The 24,364-nt window shown below is 38.8% G+C and overlaps 1 protein-coding gene across 3 annotated transcripts in view; it reads right to left on the minus strand.

Annotated features, from left to right (window-relative positions):
- Positions 1–18,538: 18,538 nt before the first annotated feature.
- LOC121315561 (exostosin-1-like) overlaps positions 18,539–24,364 on the minus strand; it is a 313,424-nt gene continuing 307,598 nt past the window's right edge. For all 3 annotated transcript variants that reach the window (XM_041249758.1, XM_041249759.1, XM_041249757.1), the window contains 2 exons: positions 22,139–22,310; positions 18,539–18,967 (listed from right to left, as the gene is read on the minus strand). In XM_041249758.1, coding sequence (XP_041105692.1) covers positions 18,782–18,967; positions 22,139–22,310 — 358 coding nt within the window. In that variant the 3' untranslated portion in view covers positions 18,539–18,781. The remainder of the gene's footprint in view (positions 18,968–22,138; positions 22,311–24,364) is intronic.

Genomic DNA, 24,364 nt, shown 5'->3' on the forward strand with positions numbered 1-24,364 from the left:
AAGAACCACAGGAATACCACAGGTGGTACAAGTCACAGGTGCTCAAAACAATAATCCAAAAACCAAAGGTGAGAGGAACAAGGAAAAGAAAACACAATAATCAAAAAATCAAAACTATAAATAAATAGATTACCCCAGTTGTTGCTACCTGCCCAGCCTGGGTCTCCATCCTACTCTGACTGTTCCTCAGCCTTCTATAACAACACACAGGTGGTCTGCCCACAGTTTCACCGCTATTACTAAGTTTATTACTAAGTCTCTGTCTTTTCGGTTTCTCTCTGTCCTGGTCGTTCTCAGCTCTCGACCCGAGCTTCTCTACTTCCCGATACGTCCTAAAACGGCAGAGCTGAGAAAACAGTAGTGTTATTTTATAGGGCTAGCAATCCCCCTCTCAACCACTCAGAGAGAGGGAAAGTCCACACACCCCCTTTCCTCCCTCCCCGTGTCACTGCCATGACCCACAGGCGGGAGTTGGACGACTGCTGCCCTCTTCCTGCAGCACTATGAACACGCCAGCAGAGTCAACACAGATCTCCCCCTGCTACAGCCCCATTAATATAATCTCCATTGTGACCCCTGGTCCTTGTTTCTTTATTGAGGTCGAAAAAGTCCCTTGGGCCGACATTGTCAATATCTTTTAGAATTTTGAATGCTTGAATCAGATCACTGTAGAGCCTCCTTTGTTTAAGACTGAACAGATTCAATTATTTTAGCCTGTCTGCATATGACATGCTTTCTGGTTGCTCTTCTTTGCACTCTTTCTAGAGCAGCAATATCCTTTTTGTAGCGAGGTGACCAGAACTGAACACAATATTCTAGATGAGGTCTTACTAATACATTGTAAAGTTTTAACATTACTTCCCTTGATTTAACTTCAACACTTTTCACTATATATCCGAGCATTTTGTTGGCCTTTTTTATACCTTCCCCACACTGTCTAGATGAAGACATTTCTGAGTCAACAAAAACTCCTAGATCTTTTTCATAGATCCCTTCTTCAATTTCAGTATCTCAAATATGGTATTTATAATGCACATGTTTATTGCCTATGTGCAGTACGTTACAGATTTCTCTATTGTGCCATTTGCCATGTGTCTTTCACAAAATCACACATTATTAGGACACTGCCCCTGTCTTCAACCAACTGCTGACATGGCCTTTGTCTCCTAGGAGAAAACTACCAGCACCTGGGCTGCCTTCAGTTACCCAGTCAACTGGTGAGATAGGGTTTGGCAACATTAAGAGATTTGACAAAATTAAGAGACACAAGTAAAATTGGACATGCTCTGTCACCCAGCCTGCCTGCAATCAGTTTAATGGTTGATTGTGGCTGGGGGAGCAAGATCTCGTCTCATGGTGGTACAACAGAGGAAAATTGTGATTCCTTCATGTGGCCCAGTCCCTCACCAGAAATAATTATGGGACGGAGGTGGGGTGGGAGAAGAACATACTTGAATGACAGTGAATGAGAGATAAGCAGGTGGACATATATACTAAATCCTATTTTGTGTGCAGCTGTACATTTCCTGCTTCCTAACAAACAATAATTGTTGTTATTCTTTGGCATTTTGGCTTCTGGATACATTAAATGTTCTCCTAAAGGTTACTTCGAATATCAAACAAAGCAAAGTTTTTTTTTTTTTTTAAGTGTGTCAGCAAAAAATAATTGTTATATTTTCTTGTGTTTTCGGAGAGCCTGGTGCACTTTTTACATACTACTAAAATTCTAACAAATCTCTGTTCCCATCCTTTCCCTCCAGACAATTTTAACAATTTTCTGCATCTGTAAATCTGACATGTTCCATGGGTATTTTGTTTCTTTTCGGGATTTGTCTTGCTTTCTGTTCCTTTCGTTGTAAATGTTTTAAATGCCCTCAGATGTTTTTTGCTCATTAGAGCTTGCTATCCTCTGAGTTTTAAAGTAATTAGTTCTCTTGTATTTACTTGCGCTTTTGCAAAATAGCTTGGTATTAAAACCACACCACGCAAAAGGTCACCAGAGCAATTCTTCGGACTTCAAAGTTAGCAAATGAAATCTAGAAGGCTGTGTGTTTCCAGAATACATGATTAAGAAAGGTCATCTTAAATTAGGAGCACACAATGACAGACAATTTAGTTTGGTGGAAATGTATGGGCCATTTACATCTTCCCCATGCCTGCCATAAAAACAAACCAAAATAATTATTTGCCATTGTGTGTCAGCAGTTACACAGCCATCTCTCAACTCACAATTCTATTACAGACAAACACTGGGCGATCCAAATAAACGTGAGACACCACCATTTATGGCTGATAAATATTGATATGATTTGACTTAAATAAATCTAATAAATAATTGTACTGAATTAACTGGATAATGTTCCTATTTTAAAGTATATTTAGTAAGGCTGTTGAGTGCTAACAAGATGCTTTTAAAAGATTACACTTTTTAACACAAGTACTCTAGTATGGAACCTAACTGTTCCAGGTGATTGCCTTATATTACCCCAGAAGAAGTGCATTCTTTTCAAAGATTAATTTTAAAAACTCTGCTGAAATCTGCTAGGATGGACAAACAGAGGCTTGTTTCCCTTAGTCTTATTTTAAAACATGTTATCTTGTACCACATCAGGTAAAATAATTCTGTTTGCAAACCATTATTAGTGTTCCTTGATCATTTCACCCAGAGGGTGAAATTGTCCTTTCATTAACCAATCAGCTCCTTATATTCACTGACATGCTTTCAGCCAGTAACCCATGCTTTCACTTGGAAGACACTGCTGAGGTGAAGTGTAGAACCAGATATCATGTTTTAAAATGAAAATACAGTAGGGAAAACTCTACTTAAAGGGTACTTAAGGACCTTTTTATTTTACTGTGTTTCATGTTCCCATTGTTGTTACAACTGTTTACGTAAGGTGTGTGTATTGTTTTAATTTTTTTTTTTTTACATTTTAACCACTTTTTAAAAAACTTTTAAATTGCATTCCCTGCCTCAAGTTGGCTTCCCATGTACCCACATGGACATCTCAGAACTACATTTCCCATCATCCTCCTGTTCACATATGTAACTTAGATGGATTTACCAGAGATTTACCAGCTGTTATGTGATTATTTGTAAATGGTTTTTCAAAACAAGGCTCCACTGTGAATGATTTACAGTATCACAGTGAGAGGTCAGCAAAAAAAAAATGCTTTATGTTGTTTGGGGTTAGGACACATTTTATTGTCTGCTTTTACACTCTGAAACCACTTGCTTACTAATTATCTTGGTGACCCTGAATAGACAAATGATCGTTCTTCAAATATATGCAAATTACTTTCAGGAGCAAGCTCTCTCATGGGAGCAGTGATACCCCAAAATGTTATTCATCCCTGAATATCTCTGCAATCATCACCTCTTGAAAAATAAACAAAGGTGGCACCCCACATATTTTCCAGTTACTACCTAAATCAGAATGAATGGGTTGGATATTTGAGTTAAAAGCTGTGTGTTTGAGACCTCTGCTAATTCACCTTAAATTCACTGGAGAACCAATGCAAAGCCCCTGCTATACTATGGTGAAAGCCTGCCAGTGAACAGGTGTGGGTGTGTGTGGGGAATATTGGGTTGACTGGGAGGGGGGTAAATTCCTCCCTGTCAAAACACGAGGGTATGTGGCTGGAGTCGAAATTGAAGAAATGATTAATGATTAATTAGGCTCCAGCCACAGGTGTATAAAAAGCGTGATCATGGGTGTTAATGTTGGAGTTAATGTTAAAGTAGGTGAGAAGAGACTTAGTGATTGTTTGTGTTGTGTGGTAGTGGTGTTAAAGGAGTACAGTGCCGTGTTTCATTGGAAGTTGAAGCTCAGCTTGAAACCCCAGGGTACAGTTCAAAGTGTTTGTTGTTTCAAACTTGTTTTGTTTAACTGTTTGTTTTGACCACCGTGCCTCTGCTGTTTTGATCTTTTTTTGTTTGTTTGTTGTTTTATTATTATTATTATTATTATTATTATTATTATTATTATTATTATTATTATTATTAAACATGCACAAAGGCACTTTAACCTGCAGCTTCTGTCTCTGGGTCTCCTTCCTGCCAATTAACATCCTGGGCATCCATACATACAAAAAAAAATCAATTGAGGTTGTTACACTGAAGGAAAAGGTTTCAGGGGAAATTAAAGAATAACTCATCTTTTCAAGTACATCTTTTACCAAAAGATGTGAATACAGTAATTAAACAAGTAGGAATCATACTGTATTTTATTTTATGACATAAAATTATTCTGAAGTTTCCTAACTAATCCCATAAATTAACATTATTCACATTCAATAATGTGGACTTTATACAAGACTTGTGAATACAGAGAAATAAAGTTAATTTTCCAAATGATGCCCGGGACTGTACTATACACTCAAGCTTACAGTTTGCAGTACTATTTACATTGACCTTAGTAGACATTAAGGGCCCTATTCATAAAAGTACTTGCCGACTGCCGTAATAAAACACATTTCATTTAAAACTAACGAAAGTCGTCCATTTTGCTATTCACAAAATTATCTGAGCAAACTGGCGATGGTGCACTTTCAGTATACACAAAGTACTTGGTTATAGTAATACGGGTCGTTTTCAGAATAACGTTCTGTAGTCTCGTTTGATACATCATCAGCATTGTCGTAGAAAAGGTACTTTTCCCATACTGGTCTAACAGTAGTTTGGTTTCAACCTGCGCTAGTAGTTGTTCCCACGCATAAAGGTGCTGTATTGCACACTACACAAAAATGGATCACGTTCTTGTTTTGTGAAAAAAAGCACACTGATGAGAATATATATATATATATATATATATATATATATATATATATATATATATATATATATATATATATATATATGTAACATTAACAAGAGAAGTTGAAACTTGCCACCTTAGATACAGTAGGAGAACATATTCTAGCAATATCGTTTCTCACAAGCAGGTGCATCACACAGGGTGAGGCAATCCACACACAGGCAGAGGGAGGGTGCAAAACCGGGCCCTCTCGCACTGAAGCATAGCACCGACACCGCTGTATAAAAGAGCGTGGTTTATGTCTTTGTGTGTGATTACGTCACCTACCAGCCCTGCTGCTGCCTTCACCCGTGCATGCTACAATACTGTATAACAGATTACTATGAGCTTGATAACCTTGCCATTTTAGATTTAATCAACCGCAAAATTTATTTTTATTGCTACTGTAGAAGTGTGTTGGGTTAGAAAACAAAGACATGAAGCAATACAATTACCCAGGGTTAAAACTTAATATACAAATCTTTTTTCTTTTTTTTATTCTGCATGTACACAGGTTATCTGACTATACATGAATTTCTGGCATACAGATTTAAACATTTTAATCCTGCCACAGTGACACTGCTAATCATCAGACTGGCTTCATTGTACAGGTACATGTAAAGAAAACTAAGATACATTTTTTTACAAGTCTAAACCTACTTGTCATAATGAAAGATGTGCTGCATTTTTGGGATTGTAAATATTGTATTGTTTGAAAAAAAAAAAAAAAATCCATTCTCCGGGTGATGCATAAAACTTGCATCACCTCGGCTCTATTTAGTCATGGAACAATTGATCAGTTCATCTTTAGCTCTCACACATCAGAAATTGTAAAAGAGTATTGATGGGCATTTATTTCAATGTGTTTTCTCTTCAGTGATCCAGTTATGCATCTCTAACTTCAAAGTACAGCTGTCTGAATGGTAGAGGAAATGCAAGTGTATAAAAACCCTTACTGGTGAGACGTTCATATCATAATCCAATACTGTGGGTCACACGTAACCGTCCCACACAGGTAGAGAGAGGTTTCACTTTGAGCATTTCAAAGAAGACCTGTTGACTTGGGAAACGGGTTCTTATATCTCAAAGCCAAATCAAAGGAAACCAGCAGCTATAATCCTCTCCAAAGCTTTCTTATTAATGTATACTTTTTACTTCAAAGTGACATTTGCACAATTTTTCTAAAAATACAAAACACCAGCTGTTAGAAAACTGGAAATAAACAGCTAAAAAAAATCTAAGAGCCCTTGATTTTTTCCCCCTGGGCACTTATTATATACTTACTACTACTACTAATATTATTATAGCTTTGTTCAATGTGTGCTTAAATGGCACTTAAATAGCTCATTGAATTTCCAGTAAAATAGGAAAACAGAATTTTCAGAGAATAATCTTCAGTTTAAGCACTGTATCTCACCAATCTGCCTAGTTTTTCAGCTTGTGTTGTAAAGACAGATTGAGCTGCCCAAATTGTTTTAACTCTGTCACAACTAGGTTTCCACTGATTTAAGCCATTACATTGGATGCATTCTGTCTTCCCTTCAAAATGTCCTCTTGGTCTAGTTGGATATAAATAAGCAGAGATATTTACATAGTAATCTTTCATTTTGCTATAATGATGTTACTAATAGCATCACAGGCAAAGAGCTAGATTTTCAAATAATTTCTAAATCACTAGCACAAGATTTTCAGAAAGTAAAAAAAAAAAAAAAAAAATGCACCCAATAAATACAGTTACCCAGCCAGAAATAAACAACTTGCATATTACATGTTGGCGTGTGCAAGAAGTCTTAAATTGTTGCTTGTTAATTTTATCATTTTAATTGGTGTATTTTCCTTGAGCAAATGACAAAATCAGCTCTCATTATTTAAGAAGCTATGACCTACAATGAGGGGCTGCCAGTGACAGATGGAAATGAGCACTGAAAAGGGTCCATGTTTGAAAGTCAGATCTTTTATATTCACAATCTCTTATTGATACTCGCTGTAGACACAGAACTAGTTCAGTAATGTGTGAACATACTACTTATTGATAACACCGTGTAAAAATGTTTTTATTTTATTTTGGTTGCTGGGTAGTAAGTGTTATTTCCTAATTGCTTATGCATCAAAAGAATAGAAAATGGCCGCTATTCCCCACAAACTTTGCCTTTGTGACCAGGACAGAGATATTTTTAAATTTACCTATTTTCCAGAACATTCCAGATAGATTCAGTGCTGAGTAAACTTGGAGTAACTTCTAGAACTTCTAGAACTTTCCAGTAATATAAATAGTAGTATAAATACAGGGGCCTTAAGCCCACCAGTTCAGTTTAGTTCCAGCTGCCTAAGTGGATACATATCTGCATTTTTCTGAGATGGCATCAAGAGGCTGCAAGCATCCGGCAGACACATTTTGCTATGTCTGCGGCCAATTTATCAAGACAAGAGCGAAAAAGTACTCCGTGGAAGCATCTGCTAAGATGTGTGAGGCCTACAAGGGATATTTCGGCATGCCTGTCGGGGATCAAGACAAACCCTGGGCACCTCATTTCACCTGAGAGCACTGCAAAAAAAACTCTGGAAGGTAAGATGGACAATTGTTGCTCAGAATTTTATGTATAAAATTTGTTAAAATTTTTAAAATTGTAAAATTTTTAATTTTAAAATGTTTTACAATTTTCAATGTTATTGAAAAAATATATCATATATGAAAAATGTTGTGAGAATCTCTTACACGTTAGTCATGGGTGAAATAAATGTATTTTTGTAGGATGGTACAGAGGGGAAAAGAGAGCCATGAAGTTCGCTATCCCAAGAATTTGGCGGGAACCCACTGACCACTCAAGCAACTGTTACTTCTGCATGGTGGACCCTTCCAAACGTCGGACTGGCAAGAATGCACCTGCTATCATGTATCCGGACCTTCCTTCATCCATTGTTCCGGTGCCACACTGCCATGAGATCCCCGTACCCACTCCTCTGGATAGAGAGCAGCCGTCTTTAGAAGAGAGCAGCAAGTCAGAAAGCGAGGAAGACGTTGTAGATCCAGATGACAATTTCAGAGGTGGAGCTGAGGAGAGAAACCCATACTACCCCAACCAAAAAGACCAACAACTTGATTAGAGATCTTGGTCTCCCCAGGTCCAATGCCGAGCTTTTGACATCTAGGCTCAAGCAATGGAACTTGTTAGATGAAAGTGTGCAAGTCGCAGATCAGAGGAAGCGTCACCAACCTTTTTCCAGCTTCTTCACCCGTCAAGATGGGCTCTGCTTCTGCCACAATGTGACCAGTCTGTTCGAGGCAATCGGAATCACCTGTAACCAGAATGAGTGGCGCCTCTTCATTGACAGCTCATCCAGGAGCCTCAAAGCTGTGCTGCTCCATAATGGTAACAAGTACCCGTCTCTTCCCCTGGCTCACTCGGTGCACCTCAAAGAGGATTACAACAGCATCCAGACCTTGCAGGACGTCTTGAAGTATGATGAGTATGGCTGGGAGGTCATAGGAGACTTCAAAATGGTAGCATTCCTGATGGGTCTCCAAGGCGCTTTTACCAAGTTTCCCTACTATCTTTGCCTTTGGGACAGCAGGGACACCAAGGCGCACTACCACAGGCGGGACTGGCCACAGCGGACCGAGTTCTCTGTGGGGAGGTGTGACGGAAAGATGAGTTCTGGTGATGAATCTTCCTCCCGACCTGTGAGGGCACTAAAGAACGGGAGGAGAAGTATCTGGAAGGGCTGGCCTGACAGTTCGTTTCTGGGTCAGGGAAGTGGGTCAGCCTGGAAAGAAGCGATACTCTGTTGTAAGACCGTATTGATTTGAAAGGTAAACGAGAGGCAGCTGCAAGTAATAAGGCAGCTGCAAACGTTTACCTAGATATCATGTGGGATTACATATGAGGGCCAGGGTAACGCTGATCTTTTCCTTTGTTTGGGTTAAACAGTGGGAGAGAGAAGGATTGAGAGAGGAGCTCTCAGTGTAAAGGATTTACGTGTTGTGTGTTTATTTTTGTCTGTGAGTCATTGTCTGTCTTTTTGTCACACTATTAGACAGTTAACGCACACCTCTGGAGCTGTCGAAAGAAAAGCACTATCCAGAGCACCACTGCACAGAGCACAAACCTGTGTCTACACCGAGCACCTGCACGTCTGCACGCACCCAGGACTGGTCACCGCGTCTTGTGTTTTGTTCGGGACTGTGCCCAGTTTTTGTTATCTCTGCGCTATACACATTGGTGTGTATAGCCGGGGAGTTATTATTTATCGGTCACCAGACCTGGATTACGAATTAAAACACCTTGTTCTCTGAATCACTGTTGTCTGTTCATTACTCCTGCACTGCATCACCGCTACACCTGTTCCCCTTACCAACCACTTTGCCACAGGAGGAACAAAGTCAAGTGGGAGCCACTGGTGAACCCCCGGAAAGTGCTGATGTCACCAAATTGGGCCTTATGAAACAATTTGTCAGAGCTCTAGATAAGGAGTCAGCAGCCTTCAAGTACCTTCAAGACTTCTTCCCTAAGCTGTCTGAGGCAAAGGTCAAAGCCGGTGTCTTCGTCGGACCACAGATAAAGAAGATCCTGGAGTGCAATGAATTCCCCAAGAAGCTCACTAGTAAGGAGAAAGCGGCTTGGAACAGCTTTGTCGCAGTGGTTCAGGGCTTCATCAATCACAAGGCCGAAAACTATGTGGAGCTGGTTGAGACTCTGGTGAAGAACTATGGCACAATGGGCTGTACGATGTCCCTCAAAGTCCATATCCTTGATGCTCATCTTGATAAATTCAAGGAGAACATGGGAGTGTACACGGAGGAGCAAAGTGAGCACTTCCACCAGAATATACTGGACTTTGAACACCGCTACCAAGGACAGTATAACGAGAATATGATGGGAGACTACATTTGGGGGCTGATTTGTGAAAGTGATTTACAGTATAATCGTAAATCTCGAAAAACTACTCACTTCTAAATCTTTTTGTATTACTTTAGTATAAATACATGTTAATTTGGATTCATATGTTGTTTTTTTCTGACACAAATTCTCCCGTTTTCTCATTGGAAATAGGTACATTTCAAAATATCACTGTCCTGGTCACAAAAGCAAAGTTTGTGGGGAATAATAGCCATTTTCTATACTTCTGAGGCATAAGCAATTAGGAAATAACACTTACTACCCAGGAACAAAAATTGTGTTACATCATCAATGTTAATGTGATGGAGCCAAATGTAGAGTAAAGTGCAATGATGCCAATAAGGGTATATTTTACAATTGTAATTTTTAAGCCTAGACTTTATCACATATTAAAAGCAGAAGTGTGTATCTGCTATCCATTTTGCGTTCTGGGGAGCTGAATGGATGTTATTTCTGGCCTGATGTTCACTTGGGGGCTCATAACTCAGTAACCAATTACCCTGTGACACTGGCAATGCATACATAGGCGTTGCTGTTATTAGATAACCCGAAGATGCTACAGAATGTAATAGCAATAGTAGTTCTGGAGTTATCACAAGTACAATACAGCATTTTTATTGGCATTTATCGTACATTTGCCTCCATCGCATTTCTTCTATCACATTAATCTAGAAGAGTAGCTATATTCTGCAGAGAATATCAAGAAGAGGTCTTTAACATTTTCAAAGATCGGGGGCTCTTTTCTGTATTGTGAGGTTGCAACTGCAGTTATGATAGATCTTTCCACCACTTATCATCTGTCAATTTGATCGGTTATCACCAGTTTCTATAATCCACTTCAATCGCCGTCAGTGTTGGATTTCTAGCAATGCTGTATTAAGGCTAATTTTGAATGGTCTAAAAAATAATGTTTGCGTAATCATTACTCATGTAACAGACAGAAACTAGTTGTAAATGTTCTACTACCCTATTTTCCATCTACCCTATGTTTATTTAATTTATTCTCATGTAAATTAAACATTTGGGACTGCACCATAAACACAACATTGTGTTGCCTCGACTAATTATTCCATCTAGCAGTCACAATATAAAAAACATAATTAACCAGGGAAGTTGTTGGTTGTATTAGGAGATGATGAGAATGGCATTTCAAACAGCAGGTAAAAGGAATGATTTCGGTAGGGCTTGCAGAAGTCAACACTAATTAGGATTTGTTATTTTCTAAACTGAACAACCGTGTAACGACTATGTACAAAAAGAAAAATAATGGTCGTAATTGCTAACAGAATGAGTTCTGTTACTCAAGGAAGGGGTATAACATGGTTGCAGGAAAAAAAGGACTGGCTACAGCAGTGTGACCTGCAAAAAACACCAGCAGTAGAAGCGTGACAGTGAGGAAACCAGTGGGGGTCCATCATCATGCTACCCACTCTATGTGATGAAGAGAGCGGGATTAAGTTATTGAGGCCGTCACTGAGAGGGTTTCAGGGGGGAATGTGCTACTCTAATATCACAAGCTTCAGCAGAAAGCAGCCCAGAGGAGGATATCATTGCTCAAGGTACTATTGCCGCAGTACTCTGCTGGGCAACATTATGAACAATGAGTGCAGCTATTACGATCGTCACATATTTTTCTGTGGAATATTGTAGCGCACCACCAGATTTGTGTAGTGCCATAAAACGCATTTTGAGGCAACTTCTGCACCTTTCAATGACCTGTCTAGTTTTGCAAAGGTCAACGTTGTATTCCTCCTCTGCTCTTGATGTAGGTGTGGTGACTGATGTTAGAAGATAAAGAAGATGGGGATATCCACTGTTTCCCAACAACCAGACACATTGGAAGCCACCCTCCTCTCCAAATGCTTTAGCATCACAATTTGACCAGATAAATGCATCCTGTGTGGCGCTCAGACACTTAGCCAACACATTTCAAATAACGAGTTTATGGTCGCATATTAGCTGGATGTTCAGTGACTGTAATGTAAAAATATTTTGGATATCCTCCCTCTTCAAATGGTTCTTAGCAATAATTTCTTCATCCGAAACCATGTCAAAAATGTGACTACAAACATCTTCTATTAATATTCCTATGAGCCTATGCTCTCTGTCATTGTAAATATTTCTGCTTATGCCTTAAATACACTGCATTCATTGCAGCAGCCATGTTTCTGAAGGTTCAAAACAGGAAATGACTGTGAGATCTACCAGTCGGATTTATACTCCAAGTAAGCTGGTGTCGATAGAATATGACAAGTAATACGATCAGGTACTGTGTGTCACGTTTTATATAGAAACGTGACTTCTATTGTATATCCTGCTCCCGACATCGTTCTTACATAATACAATATCGTAAGTGCAGGTAGAAACAAGCTCTTGATCGCTCACACATGGCCTCTTTTCTGTGCTCGTTTTCATCTGTCAGAGGCAACCCCCCCATTATAGACCCATAACTTCAAAAACAATGAGAGTTAAGAGATAATATTTTAGGATTCTTCTTAAAGCACTTCCATATACATCCATATGCTATATCAAAAGAACCTGTGGCAGTCATGTGGGGACCATTGGCTAATTTGATGTAGAATGACTCAATATAGGTTGTATTATGGCCATGTTAAGTGTTGGTCTTATTACAAAAAGCTACAGGCAACTATCAGAAACCATGTTTCAGTGGAAGCTACTTCAGTCTAAGCCATGTATATAGTCAATTTGTGAGCTACCTCATTGAATCAGGACAGGTACTTAAATGGGAATAGGTACATGGAGTTTTGGAAAACAGAAATTCTCCAGCAATGGAATCTGTACTTAACAAACAGATATGGGAAATATTTATTTTCAACAGCAAAAATGTAAAAATGTCCACATTTGTTTTTGCACCCGAATACATACACATGCTGAATAGCTATACAAGTGAAACAGGTGGCTTATTGAAGCACATCCTCTCAACTACATTATTATCTCAACATCACTTATAACAATCAACTACAGTACAGAATGATTAGGGCTCTTAGTTTTCATTTTTATTTTTGATCAAGTGATGTCCCCTTTTTTTTTGAGCCAACTCCATCCAGTTAAACTCTTGGAAAATTGTTGATTGTGAAACAAGTTCACTTTGTTTTTTACTCCCATAACTTGACAGAGACTATGAATCTGTTTCATTGATAATGTAAAAAAAAGTCAGCTCCTTATTTTTAATTCAAACCAAAATGCAAACAGCGAGTGAAGCTAAATTGATTTAATTAAATTGTAATTAAGAAGAAACTAATATTTGCAAAACAGTTTATAACATTTTTGCAACACGTCATTAAGATTTTAAACCTGCTAAAAGTAATTTTACTGAACTCGCCTTTTTTGTTCGGTTTGAATTAAAAATAAGAAGCTGCCTTTTGTTTGTTTTTTACATTATCAATGAAACAGAATCACAGTGCAGAATTTTCACAAACCTGTGTTATTGTATCGAACTCTTGATATAGTAACGAGAGCTTTAGTAGCAAGTAATTTTCAAACAAAATGTGTCCCTCAAATCAATCCCTTCAAGCTTTGAAATTGAGTCGATAAGATCGTTAATGAACGCATTTCTCGTTAAAAAGCTTAATTGTCGCAGGTCATCTACATCACTTCCTGTCTCTATGAGTAGATAAGGGGAACTGTGACAAAGAGAGAAAGGATTCTTGTTTTAGATCTCCCTCCCGACCGGTGAGGACGTTAGGGAGGAGGAGCTGTCACCCCCAGGGGAGGTGGAAGTTGGCCACCTGGAAAGGGGGTGGAGCCGCAGTGCGCAACGTCATTAACCTGGTCTGGAAGCGCGGTGGCAATCAGGGACTGGTTGACGGTGGTTGCCCTCGCTAACCAATCAGGATGGGACGGAGCGTATAAATGGGGGCGTGGCCCACGGTTCTGTTCCTTCTGGCAAGGTATGGTATGTGAGAGAGAGAGAGAGAAAGAAAAACTGAGAGAGAGAAACGAGCAGGGAGTTGAAAGACGGGACGTCTTTGTTGTGGGCTCACCTGCTAACCGATCTCCTTTTTGTATTTTAGAGCACTAACGGGACACTCCAGGAATAATTCATAGGAGCGACAACCTGGAAGTGCTGGATTTATTACCCCACGTGTTTTTCCCGTTCGCGGAGTACAAAGGGAAGACGGATTGTTTTTGTTGTTTGTTTATTTGGGACTGCAACCCCGTTTTACTTTATTTTGTCAGGTTACACATTGTTGTGTACTCCGGCTTCTTTATTTTATTATTATTATTATTATTATTATTATTATTATTATTATTATTATTATTATTATTATTATTATTATTATTATTGTTGAGTGTGTTTTCCCTGACCTGGGGAAGGAAAATAAAAACCCAGGCACAGAAAAATAAATACATTTAAATTAAATAAGTGAATGGTGTTGTCGGATGAACCCTTAGGGTTCATCTTAAGGAGGGAGGTATGTGGCAGAGTGATTGCCCTGCACAGTAGTAAATTAGCATTGGTGTGATTTATATATGGGAATGGGTTTATTTTGTGTCTTTTTGGGAGTTGTTTTGTTTGATTGAATTATTGTTTACAGACGGGCGCTCGATTGAGACTTTGCTGTGCTTGGTTGAGGGGAAGGGCAGCAAGTGACTGGCTGTGCTGGTCCTCAATCAGCAGGTGGCCGAGTCTCGACCGAGTGTCCATCAGGTTAAAAACATCCGTGGGAGATAGCTGGGGGCTGCTGCAAGGCCTGCCGTTTTCACAGCACCTTTTGATTTATAGTTTGTTGTGCTGTGTTTTATTTTGTACTTTTTGTACAGCTTGATGTACTTGGCCTACAGCCAGACCACTTTTATTTTACTTTCGTTTTCTGTTTGTTTGTTAATAAAACCTGCGTGCCGGTGTCATCGTTTTCAACATCAACACCACGTCTGTCTCTCTCTATGCTTGAACAGTGGCGACCCACACTGTCACAGGAACTCATTAATCAAAATGCATGTTAACAAGATCAAGAAAAATTATTGGTAACAGAATTCGCTGTTACGGAAACTACTAGCGTACATTTAAAATCGTGCATTTTGTCATGCAGAACGTACATTTACACTTTACATATCAAATGCTGATTTATGATGATCTGACGTGTGGGTAAAAATCAGACTGCACGGATTAAAAAAAAAAAAAAAGAATTAAAATTAAACCCCACTAGTCATTTACCCTCTTTCGGGGGGATATTCTGCCACACCTTACTATACAATCTTTTTTTGGTTAAAAAGATAGAAAATACCCTAAGCCATTGATGTATATTGGTTGGAATTTATTTTTTTATACTGACATCTACTTTTGTCTGTATTTTAGTATGTACGATTGTAGGCTATAAATACATATGTTTGAGTGCCATTTGTTTTTGTAGTTGTTAGCTATATTATACATGTATACCATGTATGTAACACTTCATTATATACAGTACTTATAGGAAGTATTCACCCCCCTTGGATGTTTTCACAGTTTGTTGTGTTACAACTTGCAATCTTGATGCATTTAAATGGGATTTTTTTCCTTAGATTTACACAACCTACTCAACACTTTCAATGTGTGAAAGAATGGGGTGGGGGGGTGGGGGAACAAATCAATTGAAATAAAAACCTGCAAAGCTTCATTAGATAAGTATTCACCCCCTTTGCTATGACACTCCTAAATAAGCTCAGGTGCAACCAATTGCCTTCAGAATTCACACAATAAGATAAATGGAGTCCATCTGTGTGCAATAAAAGTGGTTCACATGATTTCAGATTAAATACACCTGTCTCTGTAAGGTCCCACAGTTGGGTAGTGCATTCAAAGCAAAGATACTACCATGAAGACCAAGGAGCTTTCAAAACAACTCTGGGATAAAGTTGTGGAAAGACACAGATCAGGGGAGGGTTTTAAAAAGATTTCAAAGGCAATGAATATGCCCTGGAGCACAGTCAAGTCGATCATTAAGAAGTGGAAGGTATACGGCACCACCCAGAATCTGCTTAGAGCAGGCCGTCCTCCCAAACTGAGCAGCCGGGTAAGAAGGGCATTGGTCAGAGAAGCCACCAAGAGGTCAATGACAACTCTGAAAGACCTACAGCATTCCATGGCTGAGATGGGAGAAACTGTTAATGTGTCAATAATAGCTGAGGTACTCCACAAATCTGGCCTGTATGGAAGAGTGGCAAGAAGGAAGCCATTTCTGAAAATGTAAAATCCTGCTTGGAATTTGCAAAAAGGCATGTGGGAGACTCTGAAAAGATGTGTCAAAAGATTCTGTGGTCCGATAAAACAAAAATTGAACTATCTGGCCTAAATGCAAAGCGTTATGTCTGGCACAAACCCAACACAGCACATCACCCACGTAACACCATACCTACTGTGAAGCATGGTGGTGGTAGCATCATGCTATGGGGATGCTTTTCATTGGCAAAGACTAGGAAGCTTGTCAGGGTAAAGGGCAAAATGGATGGAGCTAAATACAGGGAAATCCTTGAGGAAAACCTGCTTTAGTCTGCAAAAGACCTAAGACTGGGATGGAGATTCACCTTGGATGTCCTACAGTGGCCCAGTCAAAGCCTGGACTTGAATCTGATTGAAAATCTGTGGCAAGACTTGAAGATTGTTGTCCACCAACAATCCCCATCCAACTTGACAGAGCTTGAACAATTTTTCCAAGAAGAACGGCCAAATATTGCACAATCCAGATGTGCAAACCTGGTAGACTTACTCCAGACTCACAGCTGTAATTGCTGCCAAAGGTGGTTTTACCAAGTATTGACTCGGAGGTGAATACTTATCTAACCAAGACACTTCAGTTTTTTTTTTTCATGAACTTTTGTTTCCCATAAAAATTCTCTTGCCTCTTCAAAGTGTTGATTAGGTTGTGTAGATCAAAGGAAAAAAAAATCCATTCAAATGCATCAAGATTTTGGTTTGTAACACAACTGTGAAAACGTCCAAGGGGGGTGAATACTTACTATAGGCACTGTATTTATTAAGCCTTTACAATTACAATAGACCTCCCTACCCAATGTACAATTTGATTATAATTAATTGTTCAGTGATTCTTCTAATCATGCATTTTCTCTGGTACTCTTTGCTCGCCTCCACGATAAATAAACTCAACATGATTAGAAGTAGCCACCGAACACTTATTAACAACACAGTATTATAAGAACATTTTATATGGATCAAATGTGTGAAGGTGAAAGAGTATGTTGTACATAAAGTTAAATTCCATGTTAATGATCTCGATCACATTCTGTGTGCCCTTGTATACCTGTTCTCTGTTAAAAAGCCAAGGACGCATTGCAAATCTGCAATCACCTAAGGAAACTTTATTGTAATATTCAATATGCCGTTTTCTATATCAAGATTTCAGTTGTACAATTCAGATAGAATCTACAGTAGAGGTCAGTTGTCATGTAATGTTCTAATGCAGAATTCAAATTCAAAAGCTACAGTTGCATTGATAAACTCTTGGTAGTAACATTACACTTTGTGAAAAAATGTTCCGTAAGGTTACAAATGGTTAAAACAAGTGAATAAATCTCCTTCATAACCACAAGTATAGAAAAGGCTAAAATATTTTCATAACTAGAAATATGGAATTATCTAGGTTGTCTGTACTCTCTCTCTGTATCGTCAGCCATGGTCTGTTAAATTTCTGTTTCTGTTTTGTTAATAAAACCCTCCTTTTCCAAGTGCAAATTAACTTTTTCCCCATGCAAACAAAACAAACAGTTGCAAGAAGCACCGTTCATTAAGATATTAATGTTATTTCATAAATCAACATCATTTCAGAACTTGTTTCACAATCAACACTTTTCCAAGATTTTAATTGAACTGAGTTGGCTCAGAAAAAAGGGACAGTAGTGTCTAGGGTGATGTAATTAGTGTTTGTTTGTTGCTATTTATAGCAGTGGCACTTGTTTACTATAGTCTGCAACCATGATATCCATACCTGCAAGTTCCATTGACTCACAGAAATCTGCTGCATGTCTGTCAGTATTTCTTGATTTGACTTTAGAGTTGATCATTTGTACCAGTAACGGAAAAAATCTGTTTGTTGTTGTCTGAAAAATACCTACCAAGCAATATCTTTGAACACCTCAAAAATAAGAAAAGAGATTAATGTGCGTTTATTTACAACATCTTAATCCCTGTTGATGCCTAAAAGATTTTGACCCCTTTATCAGTTTAGTCTACAATCTATAAATTATTCCTTATAAGCTCTCCACCTAAAATGAAAGTTTCAACATGAATGTGTTTTTAAGGATAATATTCCAGTAATAAGAAGGTCAAGCTGGGTGAGTATTAGATCAGACTGATCTGCAAGCATTAGTAATTTGTGTTATTTGTATTGTTTTTATTACTTTTGAGTTTTGCATCCATTGATATTATAAACTATTAATATGAGCTGCATTAATTAACCAAACACTTTTGTTTTTACCATACATAAACATATGTATAAATGTTACGATATAGTGTTTATGAAAACCTAATGAACTATATCAGCGTTGCACAACAAGAGCCATTCTAGCCCTTCCAATTACACATATTTCTTTAATTGATAAGAAATTACTGTATAGTAGGTCTTAGATTTGTCTTTTTTACAGAAACCAGGACAGGACCGCTGCAATGCTGAATACATGTCAAAGGACGGCCCCTCTGTGACTGTGATTGAGGTCTACTCTTTTCTTCTTGCTTTCACGAAAGACATCTTGATGGCATCTTGCCCTTGCACAATGTTTTTTTCTAAAGAGGCTGGTCTACAGACATCAGACTGAAGCCCACTCCCAAAATTAACATATTGCATATTGATGTATGATTTTCTTATTAGACAACACAGATCCACGATATTCCTGACTCTCTTTTAATCAAAAAATGGTTATTGGTATTGTTGTTTAATCAATAACAAAAAAGTTGTCAAAATACGCCACAAATTGCAATTCTTTACAGTCCCAGCAAGAATAAGTAAAATAGCCTGGTGTTGCATAATAACCATGATTTATAAGTCAAGTCTGTTTGTACAATGTCAGACTTTCATAGGCTTGAAAAAGTAATTTAATGAATTTATTGAATATTCAAACCAGAGTCCTCTTTTATAGTCTCTCGATGTCCCTGTATTTCTTTCTCAGGATAGACACCTGGTCTTTGAAGAGGACTGGGTCCAGCCTCATCTGCGAATGAAGCAGAGGCATGAACCCGAACCAGCTGCTGAAGGAGTTCATGCAGGTCTGCCGCTGTGCAAAGTGCTCCGGGTCAGCCCAGCGTGAAGTCTTGGAGCCCTGTAGAGAAGCCAGAAGACACAAATACAGATATAGAATTAGCGACATTCATATTATACTGCAAAGAAACTAAAAACAATAAGATTAGATACTGACTACAATTCACATTTCCTCTTTTTCATATTCACTAAAGCCAAGGTTAGAGTCGTACAGATAATAATGAGTGGACTCTAGGTTTAACCAATGTTGAGCAATGGTGCACATTTTCTTACCCGCAAAAGGTTTTGTGACCCCAGGCCCCCAGGGGGGTCCAGGGGCAAAGCCTGGGTTCATGAAAAATCATACTATTAGCTGGATGGAAAAATCTTATTTGCATTTAAATATTTATATTATGTGGAGATTGGAACTAAGTTTTAGGCTACCAATACTCAGTATAATAATTTAAATTAATAGTAGAACATATGCTGTTCCTGTCAAATTTGTTTGCAGCACACTCAGAATGGCACCTAGTTATCCTTTGACAGCAATACAATAGCAAAGGAACTCAGTTCTTTATAGTCCTCAAAATGACCAAAATATAGCCTACACTCTAATAGCAGACACCCAATCAAAGAAACATTATTGCTGCATGCCAAGCCAGATAGAATATTCCCCAGAATCTTCAATATTCTAATATAAATACCAAATATTTAAAACACTAAATAAAACATGATTAGCATTAAAGAGGATCAAAGCAGGAAACATTTTAACACTGTCAGAATGTCTTCATGTGAACTAATTTGTTTTTAACTGATAAAAAATTGAGGGGGTTTATGCCTTACAATTCGCTTTTTTAATCTTCATTTTAAATAACACTGGCTTAAAACGTAAAAGCAGCAAAAAAGCAAACAAAAATCACTCGTCTCAAGCAGGGCTCATACAATACCTAATGCCTTTGTCAACATAATAAAATACCACATATTTTCGCCTTCTGTTTTCATTATTATTTCTTTGAGCACCTGCGAGTGCATTTGCTGTTCGTGTACCAGCTGTGGTATTTCCGTGGTGCTGTCTATCATCGTTGATAGGCAGCCCACGGTCAACAGTGCCCTCTGCCGGAGAGAAATAAGAACCGGTCTAAAATAAAACTGGGCACCTGTGTGGTGTTTCCAAATACACCTGTCTGTCTCCTGGTCAGTGAATTACCCACACCCCTTCCACAATCATGAATTGGCTTTAGCCAGTGGTAGACTGGGGGGTGGACACAGATGGACGCAGATGGACACAGGTGGACGCAAGTGGACGCCATCCACTCACTTTTTTGGAAAGGTAGATGCAGTCGACCCACTATTTTTGGTGAAACTCAATTTTTACACTGCATCTACATTGCTATTTATCATGAATAGTAGACTATTTTATTCCTCCCCACTATTTCATCATTTAGTGTTCCCGACGCAGCTTTTGCTTTAATTGCGCGCTAGCTAAACAGCAACTCGAGTTGTACTGGCATTGACAAGTGGCACCAGGCACTGAAACTGACACGACAACTTCAGCAATTTCATTTCATTTTTTTAAAAGAATGTTGTCACATACAGGGGCGTAGCGTACACTGAGGCAGCCAAGGCAGCTGCCTCAGTAAAATAGGCTAGGTGCATTTAAAAAAATAAATAAAGAAATAAAAAGTAAAAATATATGTATGTCTAAAGGTACGTTACTCCACGTGTAGCTCCAGAATACCCTGAGATACCCTGTGTGAGATACCCTGTGTGAGATACCCTGTGCTGTATATTATTTAGAAGACGGTTCAGTGCTGTAGGCCCCTCCTGGGGTGACGTCCTCGGTCCAGCCTACCGAGGGATCAGAACAGTCAATGCACAGAAGCCATTCCTCTTTTTGCATTGAACCCGTGAGGGCGACCGATGCAACCTTGTATTGTTCATTTAAAAAAAAAATGTTTTAGAAGTTTGCATTATTATTATTATTATTATTATTATATTATTATTATTATTATTATTTATTAAGAATGGTAGATCTAATTCCGTTTTTAAATATAAATTTGTACTTTTGCTTGTTCATTTTCCAACGTTTTGCATACCGTATCCTTGTTAACCAGTGCACATAAAAAGACTGTAATAATATTTTCGCGTTATACTTGAGCCTATAAAATACAATGTCATTTTGTTATAAAACAAAACTGTTACTTAGTTCCCACTGACACACAACATTTTAACGAAGTTGCTGGAATGTTTAAATTGAGTTACGATGTTGCTACAAGGTCCTGTGTTAGCGGCTTCTCAATGACCGCATGAAGCATGTGAAGCGAGTGATCTAATAGAAACATCAGTCTGAAATAATCGCCGGTCTCCAATACGTGTTGGGTCTGCTGGCAAATATTGTGCATAAACGCCAGAGGTGTTTAATTTATTTTTACTGTAACCGTAATTTGCCTTCAGATTTATGATGATCCCAATGTTGTACAATGCCAGACACTTTACAATGCTTTCATTATACAGGCAATAGAGGTTGCTACAGGAATTATAAAACTAAAGAGAGTAATTAAAGAAGTGTCCGTACTGCCTCAGCAATTAGGACATTAATCAAGACTGAGATCTGCAGAGTCATCAGTCTACCCTCAGCCCAGTGATCGATCAGGTCCTGAACACATTCAAGAATAGGCCCGACACTCCATCAGTAGTCCTTACATTCTAACTAGTAGCAGCCAGCTGGCCAATATGAATCAGGGGTATGCTTTACATTATGGATCGATTCACACTGAATGCTATGCAGGAAATACTCCTGTGTATATTTATATTTCAAAACAGGAGACCCAGCACTGAGATATGTGCTGAAACAGAAGATAAATCCAATAAAAGACAAGGTGATATTTGTGTCCATATGTGGAGCAGAATATATTGTATAACATAATGGGCCCTTGAAAGGCTACAGAGACAAACTGAAGAAAAAAAAAAGTTTACAGATGAGTAAAAGAAGTTCCAAAAAAAAGCAACTTTTATTACGTAATATAAATTATGCATGTATTTAATTTCACTGAATAAATTATATCAAATTAACATATGAACATGACTCAACCTAGCGTCACTTAGTTGTTCATCGATGTTAGATCCCTTTTGCCTGATGCATGCCTACAAGATGCAGGATTGCATTACACACTTCTAGAGGGTGAGCAGTCATTTCCAATTAGCTGCATGGACCTCTCCTTCAAAGCACTGTCGTCAACATCTACAAGATTACCTGCTGCATCATCGTCTCCTTGTACTGCTTCTTCTGGGTTACTTTGATGGGAGGGAGTTTGGTTACTGCTGACACCAGGAAATTCATCAGGATGTCCTCACAGTTGGCCATATGGTCAACCATGTTGTGAAGGCTGGTTGGTAAATAGTGAGTATACAGGTAGTGATAATACCTAGCAGGGACAGAAAAAAAGATGCTTAACCCTTTAGGTAAATTACAAATAAAACAATTGAACAGTACAAAACTAAACAAGAAACAACTTGTCAGTTGCAGGACAGTGGAGCAGCATTTATACCTTTGAAGGATATGATGACATGATCTGATTTTTTTTTTTTTTTTTTTACATGCCCTAGAAGTAAGTTATGGCCATATCTTCTCTTTTGTGTGATATCCTTAACCACTGTCTTGTTTACTACTGAAAGCTTGTCAAGGTGTAATACCATTTTTTTTTATTAAGGGATAAATCGCTTTATTTAATGTTTTTCAGCAATTACCATATTTTTAAGCCTCAAACATCTCAAATAATTGGTGGATTATTTTAATCATTGAACACATTTGACTGGTTTCACAGAACAAAACATTAGGGTATTATCATAACCCTGAATCCCTGAAATTGAAATGTAACCATTACCGTATGGGTATTTACCTCCTAAAGACCCCGGTCCTGAGTATGGATATGCCAAAGCTGCTGTCTGAGCCAATGACAGACATGGCCTGCCCCAGAGGGCACAAAAGAACTTCGCTCACAGATTTCAGTGTAATTTTTCCTTCAAGCCTGCTGCAGTCATGAACGCAGTGACCTTGAAAGTTAATGGTTACATTTCTATTTCAGGGAACCAGGGTTATGTCCATTTCAGGTACCAAAGGTACCAGAGTACCAAAGCTGTTGCAAGGGCAAGAACGACTGAAATGCTACAAGGCTAAGCCAAAAATTGAGGGAGAAACTCACCTCTATGCCTGTGTTGTAAGGGTCGACTGGGAAGCCACCCTTAACACTCGAGTTCCAAAACCAGGGTTTTGAGAAGCCATGACATTTAGTCTGTAGAATCTAATGAAGGTACGGGGAGTGGCCCACACCACCATATTGCATATGTCCTTGACAGATGCTCCCTGGAATAAAGCCCACGAAGTTGCCATGCCCCTAGTGGAATGAAGGGTTTTCTGGAGGGGGAAGGTTACCAGCTCATAGGCAGTCCTGGTCATGTCTGCTATCCACTTGGACACCCACTGCTTAGACAGGGCTTGACCATGGGACTTCACCCTATAGCAGACCAAACATTGTTCAGACTGTTTACAACAGTGGTTCTCAATCCTGGTCCTAGGTGACCACTCTTCTGCTGGTTTTTGTTCCAACCAAGCTCTCAATTACATAATTGAACCCTTAATTAAACTAATAATTAGCTTAATTTGACTTTTTAAATAATGTAGCTTATACAAAGTTGAAGAATTTAAGTTCCTTATACAATTTTATTCTCCATCTGTTTAAAATAATTTTAGATTAGGCAAATTATTAGTTCGATTAAGTAATTGAGCACTTGGATGGAATAAAAACCAGCAGGGCAGTGGTCCCCCAGGACCAGAATTGAGAACCACTGGTCTACAACTTTTTGTCCTGTCAACGTAGTACGCAAGGGCCCGAACTGGGCATAGATATGGAGATGTTGCTCTCTGTCAGACTGGAAAGGAGGTGGATGGAAAGCCTTCAATTCCACAGACTGGTTAACAAGGAAGTAAAAAAAGAAGGATTGGTCTGGAGCATGACTTTTGTCCTGGCCTCTATAAAAATTAAGCAGGCTTTCGCTATTGAGAATACCTGCATCTCACTCTCCCGCTTTGCAGACGTAATAGCGAGAAAGCTGCTTTGAGCAATAAAACTGTCCACTCAGCTGAGCTCATTAAGCACCATGTTAGCCTTCAGTGAAGGACAATGCCCTTCATAGGTGGCTAAAGCCACCGAGCCCATTTCAAAAATTGTCCCGCCAGGAAGTGAGTTCCTGGGGAAATGTGTCAATTTTGACATAGCAAGAAGAAACAGCAGCCAGATAGACCTTTAACGTGATGGGGGATTTCCCCTCATCAAAAAGGTCCTGCAGAAATGGCAGTATAACTGCCATGGGATGGGTCATGGAGTCAAACCCACAAGGCAGACACAACGTCTGGAAATCACCCCATTTGTACCCATATTTGGAACACATGGATGGTGCTCTGGCATTCTGCTCAAATGTA

This window comes from Polyodon spathula, chromosome 5 (assembly GCF_017654505.1).
Source record: "Polyodon spathula isolate WHYD16114869_AA chromosome 5, ASM1765450v1, whole genome shotgun sequence".
NCBI classification, from domain to species: domain Eukaryota; kingdom Metazoa; phylum Chordata; class Actinopteri; order Acipenseriformes; family Polyodontidae; genus Polyodon; species Polyodon spathula.